We start from the raw sequence: 12,344 nt of genomic DNA, 5'->3' as shown, positions 1-12,344 counted from the left end.
ATAAAACAAGTAGACTATATTCAGTAGGCCAACATCGTCTTTTATGGCCGACACTTGGCAGAGTAACGAAAAGAAGGCCTGCCGCCAGAGCCGCTGCCACTCCCCGACAACCGGCAGCTGTCTAACAACGAAAGTCAATTTATTGTGGAATATTTTATGTGACACGTTCTGATAGTCAATATAATTCTTCATATATATTACTAGATTGCTCAAAAAAGGAGCGCATCAAAGAGGAGTTCAAGGGACAAGGGACTGGCACATGTTGTGCCATTTCTCACGCTTTTTACCAATTTAAACTTTAACCATTTTCGACAAAAGTTGTTTTGGAAGATACTTACATATATGCAAAATAAATTATCCATGTATGGTGTGCTGTATCAGTTTCTGCCTGCTCTGAACGATTTTTCCTGTAGTTTTTCCTATGCAAAATACATAAAAATACGTATACGTACGCTACCTTTATGCACTCGATACAATTTTGTATGAATGTTACGACAAAAACAAACAAAAAAAGTATAAAAAACCAATAACACACTAATACAAATATACACTGAGAAAAAATTGGCAATAGATTAGTCGCATTTTGTATTTGAATTGTTTTTGTGTATGTATAAATTAATTTATTTAATTAGATGCAATTTAATTTTTGTAGCTTCTGTTGACTCACAAGACTGAAGACAAACTGAAGTACAGTTGAGCACACTAAGCGATGGCTTGGCTATCAATAAAAGAAAACCTCTAAGAGCTAACTTAAACACACTTTGAGGTGGCTTAAGCGAGCTGGAAATTCCCCCCTCTGCATTGCAAGAAATACTCGAATTTCTTGTGTGCGTGTTTTCAGCACACCGAAATTTCTATGTGTGAGAAAAAGCAACGAGAACCCGAAAAATTAATACACTGAACAAACCGCAAGACCCACAAGTTGGTGGAAATGGAAAGGGCCCCCTGGGCGACACCTGGGCGGATTCACAGACCAGACCCGGACCCGGACCCGACACATTTGCACGCAGCACAAAGCACCGACCGACAGAATCCCCACCCAACAGAAAGCCCCCCTGGAGCCATACAAGTTTTGCACATTCTCACATTAGTTGCGTTGCTTTTTTATTTTTGGTCAGAAACAATTAAAATAATGACAGCAGAACCCGACAGCAGCCATGAAACCACAAAAACCAACAGCAAATGAAAGTCGGGCGGGAATGGGCGGGGGGATTACGCGAGGGATACGCTACGGACACGCCCACAATTCAACTTAATTAATAATTTCGGAATTTTACGTAAAAGTATTTAATTTTTGAATTTGCGTAAAGCAATTATTAGTTTTTGGGTTTTAATTCGGTTGGTTTTGATTTAATTTTCGTACTTTTTGCTCCCGTTTCTCTTTTTTACTCTTTTTACTCTGTCTCTTCTGTACTCTGGTTGGTTCGTTCGTTTTCTGCTCGCATCTGTCCTCTCTTTTGTGTCTCTTCTATTGCCACATTTTTTCTTAACGCAGAGATGTGTGCAGATATTGAAATCGTCACGTCAAATCAGTATGACGGTGAGAGCCCCGCCCACGCTGAACTCGACGGCGCCCCTCCACGGATTCGGTCCACCCTCCCGCGATCCCATGTACGCGTCAATGGCACCACCCCTGCATCCACAGAATCAAGCGGCGGCGGCGGCATCGGGAGCAGGCTTGCCCTTCCGGCAGACCTGCTCCTGGATGGACCGACATGGCCGGCCCGCCTCACCGCCCATGGAGTACGGGGGCCGACGGAGCGATCGACGAGATCGGTAAGTTCACAGTTGATCGCAGCAGAACCCATTCTTAATTCATATTCTATGACTCGTTCAGGATACGTCGCGTGGAGCTGCTCATAGAGCCGGGACAGTCCTTGGGCCTGATGATACGCGGCGGCGTAGAGTACGGTCTGGGGATCTTTGTCACCGGCGTGGACAAGGATAGTGTGGCCGATCGGTGTGGTCTGATGATCGGCGACGAAATCCTCGAGGTCAATGGCCAATCGTTTCTCGATGTGACGCACGACGAGGCCGTTGGTCAGTTGAAATACCACAAGCGCATGTCGCTGGTGATACGTGATGTGGGCAAAGTGCCGCATTCCTGTACCTCCATCGAGATGGAGCCCTGGGATGCCTACAGTCCAACAGGCACAAGGTAGGAATTGAATTTCTCTCTTGCAGGATGAATTCTAATCCTCGAAATGATTGAAATGCTTTTTTTTTTTTTCTTAGGGCACGCCGAAAAGGTCAGATTGCGACCATGGTGGAGGAGAAGGCCCGCTCTCTGCTGCCCCGTCATCATTTTGCAAGCCTCTCCTACTATATTGCAGAGTATAGTGGGAAAGCAATGACCATAGATGCCTTTGTTGCCGTCTTATTAGAGATGTTAGATACGTACGAAAAGGTGTGCTCAGGAACCACTTAAATGTCTGATAGATTAATAAATATTTGAATTTGATTCCCTTTTCCAGCACACGCTAGTGACGGAGATCCGAGAACTTGTGTTCCCCGAGGATCGCACGCGATACGATGAGCTCGTCTATCGCAGGGAACGCGATCCTTATAGCGTGGACAGGCATAGGGTGAGCGTGGCAGTTGCCTCTCCTACTCTCTCCTAAATTCATTTGTTTAATCTTCAATTTAAACTTTTGCTCTTTTGTAGCGTAAGGGAGACCCCGCCCGTGATTTGCCGGTAAGCTTTTTAGAAGATTTATTCTACGACCCAGACACAATATATACTTAGATCTACACACACACACAACACACACACACGCTGAGCATGTTCAGACAAGTAAAGTCGAATAGATCAGCCGTCGAATGTCTACTACAGATACATTTATATGTGTGTATTCGAGTATCTACTCTCTCTCTCCTACAAGATGTTTATTATTTAGTTAAATCTTTCACTTCTTGTTATTGTTATTGTTGTTGTTGTTGTCGTTGTTGTCGCTGTATGTTTGTAACTTTTACTTTAACTTTAACGATTTATCTGTAGACAAAATACATAAATAACACTGGACAAAAAATAACAAAACCAAAACGAAACTTGTAGTTTAATTGCCGAACGAGATACTTACTTACACTTAATAAATAGTTGCGTACCAGCCCCACCTTGAAACTCGAAAACCTGTTTAATGCTTCATTTAATTTTCCCCCAAAATGCTGCATGTTATTCCTTTCTGTTGAGTTGTGAGAGTTTTCCGAATCCACTTATTCGCTTACTTCTAATTCGGCCCCCCGCAAAATCCACATGAAATAAATCAGAACAGAAACAAACGAAAACGAATGTCAATTTTTCACAAGAAAACCCACAAATATTATCTGAGTTTTAGAGGAGGTACAAGTACAAGCACAGTTGCCTCCAAAAAGGGGTGTGAATCGATAGATGTAAATAAATACAAAAAGCAAAAATATTAAATTGCTTTCGGGGGATGTTTGTATCTAGATATGTAAGCATTAAAACTACTGTAAAATATCAAATTAAATATGTAATTCCACAAGCAAACTGCACCTAATGGTACACAGTAAACAGTCAAACAGATCAAGCACCGCCACCATATAAATATAAATAATAATATATGATATATCCTATATAGATATATGTATATATGAAGAGCTGCACTTCCCACACTCTTTCCCGCTGTCTCTCTCTCTCTCTCTCTCTCTCTCTCTGTCGCTCTTCAACTCTCTGTCTCTCTCTCTCTCTCTGTCTGTTTCTCTGACTTTTGCTCAGCAGAAGAAACTTCGCCTCCCCACTCCTCACTCACTCACTCAATCTGTCAAACTGTCACTGTCTCTGTCACTGCCCAGCCTACTCACTGTGTCACTCGCTCTCTGAAATCGTTCCATTCCGTGCCATTACGCTCCGTTCCGTTCCGTTCGTTCCAACAGGTAACAGCTGACGATTTGGAGATTATAGCCGCCACCGGACGTAGTCCCTCATCGGACTCGGGACTGGGCATGACCGTAACGGATATACACAAACGGTACCTTGAAAATAACTCCAGTCTAGACCATCACCGCCTCCTCCTCCACCTCCACCTCCACCTCATTTCCACCCACTCACATACCTTAACCCCACCCCATCCCCAAACGTCCCATCAGTAACTGTTAACTGACATATCGTATATTATATATTATGTGTATATATGTATATGTGTATGTGTATATGAACTAGACCCGCAATCCAGTTGCCATATCGGCCCATGTCGGCGGGACCAATACTGCATCGCGCACAGCCAGCATCACATTATCAGACAGCAAGTAACCAATCTTCATCATCATTATCGCCAACACCCCAACAACAACAACAACAACAACAGCATCAACAACAGCAAAAGCAAAAGCAACAGCATTATCCACCTCATCATGCCTCATTGCGTCATCTGGGTGGCATCAACATGAACAGCGGCAACGTGGGATCTGTGTCCATGCGTCATCATCCTCATCGCCACCAGCAGCTGCAGTTGGGACCAAATCAGTTGAAATTCAAGCAAACCAAAGACAATCAGCAACAGGTCAGGCATGAAGAGTGTGTGAACCCAAACCAAACCAAAACGTGTAGCAAATCAATCCAGAAATACGTGTACCAAACCAAAGCTAGCCCCCAATCTTCGATTACTTTCACTATTCCAGGAAACTCAAGGGAACTCTGTTCTTGCTAGAAGTTTCCTTCCCCTGTTGACAAAATTCCTTAGCTCCCTTAACTAATGCAAAACTTTCCATGTATGAAATTCCTTAGAAACAGTTCTGCAAGTATTTGTGGAAGAATTCTGAAACTGTCTTCTTAAGTTCCTTAAAATAATTTTAAACTTCCCATAACTTTAATTTTCGTCTAATATTTGAATCTATTTGTATGTAATAATACCCCACACGGGGGGTATGCAAAATTGACATTCGGGAGTAGAAGATCGTCGCGTTTTGAGGGTTTAAGTTCTCTATTTCTCTCTCTATCTGTCTGTCTGTTTAATCTATTCTATTTATGTATCTCTGTGTACTATTGTGTGTCTTCTTTCTCTTTGTCTTTTGTGTCTTTTGTGTGTCGCGTCTGATATCGTTTTTATTGGTATCTGTAAATTTATTTCCATGTCCAGAGTGTCTGTTAAGTGTGGTCTACAATATTTCTAAACGTTTCTCTTCCTTTCTTAAATGTTGTCCAATTGGCTGTTAATTGTTGTAATAGTATTCTAGAGTATAATCTTGAATTGGTCACCACAAAAACAAAAGCATACCAGAAGCTGAAAAACATTTTTTTGTAAATTCTTTCGTCCCGGCTAGGAATACGGCTGTGATGAGCATAGAACTAGAGCTCGCCGGGGAAGCGAAACCCTATTACCGGAATACGAACAAGATGCGGTGAGTAGCGTAAAGCGATCTGGTCCATCTGCTGTAGGGATCTAGAGAACTGTAAAAGATACAAGTAGATCGCTAGAGGTCATTGCATTTGGCATTTGATCATCAATGGAGGTAGCTACAAGTTCACTTAAAACTATCGAAGATCGCTCATATGTACATGTATCCATCATAATGAAACCTTTCACATCTCTCTATGCCAATTCCATATACTCCTTACTCTTACCTTAATCCCAGACAAGTAACACAACTCCCAAAAGCAAATCTCTACAACTTTTTGTATACTTTATTCCTTGCATCTGTAATTGTAACTCTATATATTTAAGGTAACTAAACTACATAACTAAACACTAAACTGAATCACTAAATTATGCAATTATAAGTATGTATATATCGTACATATGTACATATACAGAGAGAGAGATATATATGTTATGTATAGCATGTGCATATAGCCAATAAGTGTAAGCAATGCGATGGCAGGTCAAACGGACCGCAGACCGCTCCTGCCGCGCCTCCTACTCCGCCGACTCCGCCTCACATCTTGTCGTGCATGGAGGCCTCCTCCGCGGACCATGCTCCTCCGGCCACCATCGGCAGATGGTAATCACGTGGCGGCGTAAAGGGTCGCACAAAGTGTCGCCACGGCCGCTGATGATGATGGGGGGGCGTGGGCGTGTTGGAGGTGGTGCTGGAGCTTGTCGATGTGCCTGCCACCGCATGTTGGTGTTGCTGGTGGCAACTGTTGGGCTCGAATTTCGGGCGTGGTATGCGCAATTGTTTGATCTCTGTCAGATAGGTCTCCATGTTTGCCCCTTCCTTCCTCTTCTTCGTGAACGTAGTCTCCTCTGTGTGCCTGTTGGGGTTTGATTTGTTTAAATGATTTGTTGTTGTTTAACCAAGTTGCAATCAATGTGGCAGTGTACTCTGTTTGTGTGTTTGCCAAAGTCAGTCGGTCGGAAGAGTCTCTATAATGACCAGAGGGTAGAGACGGAAATGCTATTGGGCTTTGGCAATCCATGCTAAGTCCAGGCTTCACTCTTGAGAAAATCCTTTAGTGAATTTACTGACTTTGAGTGCATTGCAATATTGGAAAGAACTAAAGGGTTGAGCAGTGGAGATTATTCTCAAGGAAAGGAAGCTCTTAACCACCCAAAATGCAAGAGATTACGAAGAGCTTCTTTGGAAACTTTAAGATCTGCTTTGAATTTTAGGAAAGCCACTCGCCCAGGCCTGCTCAATTTCAAAGTTCTAATGAATGTTTCCCCTTTGAGCGAACTTCCTTGTGTAGTTTAACGGGACAGCGCCTGCTGCTCCTCCACCAGCTTGTTTTGTGCAGCAAAAGTGAAACCACCAAAAAGCTGTCTAACCCTCCCCATTTTCACAGAGCTTGCCACACACTCCCCGCCACTTAAGATGTGTGTTGGCTAGAAGACAAGAAAATTGCAATAATTTCCGCAAAAGGCGTTCAACCGTATCACATGCATCGTCAAGTTCAGGGCAGGGTTTTCATTCGGCTTGGCTTGAAATTGATTCGGACTGCGGCAACGCAAGAAACAGGAGGGAAACAGGCAAAGGGGCAAACGGGCCAGAGAAGAGGCGAAATGAGGAGCTAAACGGCTGGCGATCCGCTTGCTTAGCCCTGTTTACACAGCTGACACCATTTGGACCCGGCTTGACCAAAGCCGATGAACGATGGACGATGAACGGACCCAGACACAGACCGGCGGACAGGCAGACAGGCAGACAGACAGCAACAACAGCAGCAGCATCGAGTAACCAGTTTGATTTCAACTACAACTGACAAACAACTTTTTGTTGTTGCTGTTTACTGTTTACTGTGTCTTGTATTTGTCTCTTGGTCTGGCCTTATGGGACACTCACTTTAAATACGCTTACAAGCGGGGGGCTACTACGATTTCTGAACACAGATGTTTTGCAATGCCGAGAAGGAATATATTCTTTGACTTTATTTATAATTAATAAGTGGTAAAGAGAGTACTCAAAGTCATTGAGTTTTTTTAGGTGTAAATTGGATGTCATCTTCTCAGGCAATCTCTTTGGTATGTTCAGGAAAATGATGGTTCGAATTGTAATTCATTGTCAGAGTTCTTTGTAGTTTCTAATGATAACCATAGCTTGGAGACTGCATATAAAATTCATAAATACGGCATACAAGATCTGGTGAGACACAACTCTTCGAATTGTGAAGATAATTCCAACATAATTGATAAAATGCATCATATCTGACTAACTTCTTTAGGTTCTTTCGAACTTCAAAGAGTATCAAATGCTTCGACCCATAAATATGCATACATTTTCTTTCTTGTTTCGAAATTACAGAGTAAGTTAGGGGCAAAGAGAGAGACAACAAGAGAGAGAGAGGGATTGAGAGGCAGGGAGAGCAGACAAGACCGAAAACTCAAAGTGGGTCATTAGAGAAATGTACTAAATAAGGTACAAAACTTTGTCAAGAGCAAACATAAATGGAAAGTAAATTGTTGCTATCAGAAAGAGAGGCAGAGAGAGCGGGAGAGAGACGGATAGAAAAAGTTGTTTATAATGTAAATAAACCATTTGGATGCGTAGCAGGCGAAAAGCAACCAAAAAACGAAAAGACAAACCGAAATCCGGTCCACAAATTCAATGAGTGTAAAATGTAATTATGAGATGGAGATTGAAGACTTGTTTGCTATTAGAAAAACACTCTTTCTTGCCCCCCTTTACTTTCCCCTCTCCTAATTTACGAACCCTAATTGTGGCCAAACGGCAGAGAGGGGGGAGCGATGCCAATTCTTTAAAGATGATTAACCGTTATGAAGAAACTCTTTAGTCGCCGTTTGGCGCTCGGCAAAGCTCTTGTCATCTCTTGACATTATAAATTGTCGATGTCAAGGGGGTGTCAGTGGGGGGTTTCATACTCTAGACTCTAGCCGGAGCAGATTTGTCGTGTTTTGAAGAATCTTAGCTAAAGTTTTCCGTCATCTTTAAAGCTAAAATTAGCTTCTAGGCACTTATGATATAAATAGACATAACTTTCCATAGAGCGACAAAATCTAAATACTTTAATGGGATTAGTTGTGGCAAAAGTTTCTTGAAATTATGAACAGCTTTGAGCCACTCCTCAGTTTGCGTTGGATATCAAATTTATGTGTCATTGAAATTAATTTTGAATGATTTCTGTTGGTATTTACAGAGTGTGTGTGGCTGTTGCAAGTGGCTCTGTCTCTCAATCAGTGGCTTTCTGATGACAATTTAAAAATGTAAAATTGATATTTTATTTAATTTGTTCGACCTTGTGCGGGCATTAATGAAATCCCACTTTGGTATCAAAATACATTTGGTCAACCAACGCCATCGATATGACATCGATGTGGTGGACCAATCTGCAAATCTTCCTCCTTCCCTACCCTGCATCCCCTGCCCTACCCGCTTGAATGCGTATCTAATGACAGAGTGTTGCCCCCTGCGTGATCCCACCGCAATGCCCCAACTGCCACGCAACGAGGTCAATGGCATGTGCCATGAATGATGATTGCCAGCTTTTCGATTCAAGTTACACAAAACTCAACGATGGCTAAAAAAAATATCCAGCAACCACGAGACAAAAACTAGCCAACAAAACTTTGCAAAGTCATAAATTTGATTGATTTTGAAATGGTCGCCCGCTTAAAGCTTACAGATAAAAAGTGATTGAAAAATTTGAGGGCGACCAACAAAAAAAATGGTACAAAGATGAAGTGCGTAGGGAAAATACAGTTAAATGGGCTGACAGCAGACAATTGAGTGGAAGTTTTCTTCATTCTTTGGAAAATTCTCTTTCTTTCTTGTACTCGCATGGCTCGTTTTTTTTCCTTTTCTTCTCTTTTTTGTGAAAGTTGCGTTTCCCGGTTTGAGTTTGGAGTTGGAGTTTGTTCCTTTTGGGTTCTGGTGAAACTTTTTCCCTGGTTCGGTTCGGTTCTGTTCGTCTCAACCTTTTTTTAAACTTTTCCAAAGTCAAACAAAAGGTGAGCATTTAATTTGTTCTCTAATTCACACTATTGTTGTGTCTGTAGCTGTGATGGAGTCAGATCTCTGAGATGTCGGAGTTGGCCCGGGCTTTGTTGTGTGTTGTGACAGTCTCTCTGTGAATAATTTTGTTCACATTTCGGGCCAGCGCTCATTGACCCACAAATAATAAGCTGACAGCTGACCGAATATATTCATTGGCTGGACGAACTGATCAAATGTCTGTGGCCAGATGTTGATGGGAAGTAGGTCACAGATCTTGGCATAGAGGTTGAAGTGTCAGTTCCATTTCATACTCTTTCCAATAACAATTATAGCCCCGTTCGACGGCCATTAAAACTTTACTTTTATGTACTTTTTTTCGAGCCTTTTGACTCTCCTTCCACTGGCTGTCCAATGGCCTTTCTGGGTCGAAATGTTTAGCAACTATTCCTCTGCCTTGCCACTTAGAATCCCCCCATTTCCGTCAGCAACTTAATTACTAAAAAGAAAGACGGACCAGACAAAGAGAAGTCAGTCAGTCAACAAATCAACTGAAACACGACTCCAGCTCCAGCTGCGGCTGTGGCTGCGGCTCTTCTTGGGCAATTAAAAACATAAAACAGCAACGAAGAGAAGAGGAAATTAGCGCAGCCAAAAAAGGTGAGAAACACAAGTTAATTGAATGCAAAATGCAAAGAAATAAAGCTGCCGACACATATCCGACATGTGGCTCTGCAGCAATTGCTGTTGTTGTTGCCACAGTTCCAGTACCCCAAACAGAAGCTGGTGATGATGATATAACCACGGCCAGGGGAGAAGAGCAGAGGAGCGTATCTGAACGGGGGCAAATCAGGGACGACTTCTGCTGCTACCATTACTCGTATTTATGCAACAATTTGGCCGCAAACAGAGCGCGAAATGTAACGAAACGCGAGATTTGTCAACTTGTTTGTGTGTGTTTTCAATTGAAACCTCGTTAAACGCACTTTGTTCGGCTGGTTAGCTTCGATCTTCGGTGTGATCTACTGAGCTCGGTACTCTCTTGGCTTGAACCTCACGCTTGGAGCGACGACGCGCGACTGAAACTGCAGACTTTGCTGAAGGTAGAGCTGTAGCTGTGGCTGGGGCTGTCTCCACTGCTGGAGCTGAAGTGGTTGCTGCTGTGGCTGTGACTGCTGCTGTTGCTGCTGCCAAAAGCCAACGTTGCCCAGCCAGCCACAGCCACAGACAGCGACAACAGAAGCAGCGGCAGAGTTGCTCTTTCTCGGCCACAGTTGTGGAGAGTTTTTAAAGGCTTTGATTATGGAAAGATACAAGATTGGGCTATAAATTGATAATATAAGGAGGCCTAGACTTAGCTTTGATCAGTTCTCGTCTTCCCAACTAAAAAAAACACTTTGTGGAGTGTTTTTTCTTCAACTCAAAAGAGTATCCACTGGTTGCCTTCAGTGTAAACTCCCATTTCATCTTGTGTTTTGTGCTTTTTTTGTGGCGTTGGTTGAGTTTTGCTTTCTTTGATGTCGGGCCACTGAACGAACGTTTTTCCAAGTTAGTTTTTATGGCCTAGTAATGTAAAAAATTACCCACAGCGACGACAACAAAGCCCCTTGATACACAAAGATTGGCAATATTTATGGGTAAAAATTATATGCACATACTGTAATTATATCTGAGATTTACTAGCTGTGAAGTATGGAGTTGTGTGTAGTTTGCCATTTACGCAACGGTCAACAAATGCTGGGTTGACAAATGCTCGTAAATGCTTGTCAAATGTATCTGCATCTACGGGATATCTGGGCGAAACTGCAGCTGACGGCTACTGCAGCTGTGCGGCGTTTTCTGTTTCTGCATTTCCCCCCACCTCTATGTTTTCCATTTTTGTTGTTGTATGTTGGTCTTTTGTTTTGTTTTTTGCTTTGCTCTGGCATGACGCAAACAGAAAACTTGGTCCAAGGCGGGAGGCGGGAGTAGATGGGAGTTGATGGCCAGTGAGGCGTTTGCATTTGGCATTGAAAAGAGATGATGATGAAGATGCTCATAAGCTGTGATGATGTGATAATTAATTTGTCTCTTTTCTGGGATTTCTTCTTCTTTTCTCTCTTATTCTCCATTGCTCCACCTATCATACGCTGCGTATGCGCAATCGAATCGAATGGATGAATTGGATGCATGGGAACAGGAACAGGTAAGCACTTGGCGTTCGTTGGCTGCTCGCTGAATTTCGTCGTTTGTTACACTTTAAGCACTTTTTCGAAACTATCTTTTCCACACAGACACAAACACACACTTCAAACAATACCCAAAGCATACACATACACATACACACAGAGACACACCTACATAACATACACATAACATAACAAAAGAAAAGCCCCAATAAGGAAGCAATTGTAGCTAACCAAACCAAACCAAACCGAAAAAACAACAACAAAAACAACGAAAACCGAAATGAGAAAAACCAAACTGAAAACTCTTGTAAATACTCTAAAGCCCGCTGCTACACCCGTTTTGAACCATTCCTGTAGCTAATTTCGCTGCCGGCGCTACTGTGGCGTGTGCATAATTTTCAAATGCAACTAGGCTGATGAGGGGTGGGCTCTGCTCTCGAGGGGAGAGCGGAGAGTGGAGGCTTACGTGCCACATGAAGCTTTTGATGAGATTACCGCACACAGTTTTGACATAACCGAAGTCAAAGCCAATTAGCAAATTAACGCGTTTGCACAGTTTTAGGAGTAGTAGGAAGGAAGGAATGATCTGAGCATAGGCACTGCCATGCTTTGTGAGCAAAATGGCAAAAAAATATGGAGAAAATGCAAGGAAAAAGTGTTGTAGCGATCATTCTTGTATACTGTATGCGACGGCGCAGGTTCAGGTTCAATAAGCCAAAGTCAGAGACTACTCCTCGTCCAGTCTAAGGGGACTGCTGGTTCTAGCAGGAAGAGTTTGCAGGTTTATTAAAATAATTCTAGTAGAGCTGTTGCAAAAATTGAAGGAATGAT

General features: G+C 42.6%; 2 protein-coding genes across 2 annotated transcripts in view; one reads left to right on the top strand and one right to left on the bottom strand.

Moving 5' to 3' along the window:
• LOC117894979 overlaps positions 1 to 12,344 on the top strand; it is a 32,329-nt gene that overhangs the window by 13,841 nt on the left and 6,144 nt on the right. The window contains 9 exon segments of the mRNA XM_034802319.1: positions 1,496 to 1,776; positions 1,838 to 2,158; positions 2,236 to 2,407; positions 2,475 to 2,585; positions 2,666 to 2,695; positions 3,895 to 3,989; positions 4,181 to 4,520; positions 5,281 to 5,358; positions 11,525 to 11,530. Of these exon segments, the coding sequence (XP_034658210.1) occupies positions 1,496 to 1,776; positions 1,838 to 2,158; positions 2,236 to 2,407; positions 2,475 to 2,585; positions 2,666 to 2,695; positions 3,895 to 3,989; positions 4,181 to 4,520; positions 5,281 to 5,358; positions 11,525 to 11,530 (1,434 nt within the window).
• LOC117894985 lies at positions 5,624 to 10,469 on the bottom strand. Its single transcript, XM_034802330.1, has 2 exons — positions 10,332 to 10,469; positions 5,624 to 6,211 (listed from the first exon to the last, which is right to left on the bottom strand). Exon 2 carries the CDS (start codon positions 6,160 to 6,162, stop codon positions 5,893 to 5,895), a length of 270 nt encoding a protein of 89 aa, XP_034658221.1. The 5' UTR covers positions 6,163 to 6,211; positions 10,332 to 10,469; the 3' UTR covers positions 5,624 to 5,892.

This window comes from Drosophila subobscura, chromosome J (genome assembly GCF_008121235.1).
Source record: "Drosophila subobscura isolate 14011-0131.10 chromosome J, UCBerk_Dsub_1.0, whole genome shotgun sequence".
Taxonomy (NCBI): Eukaryota; Metazoa; Arthropoda; class Insecta; order Diptera; family Drosophilidae; genus Drosophila; species Drosophila subobscura.
This window is presented reverse-complemented; position numbering and strand designations above follow the sequence as displayed.

Bases quoted from the DNA above. Each gene is read 5' to 3' on its own strand.
- LOC117894985 (XM_034802330.1), bottom strand. From the start codon at position 6,162: ATGGAGACCTATCTGACAGAGATCAAACAATTGCGCATACCACGCCCG.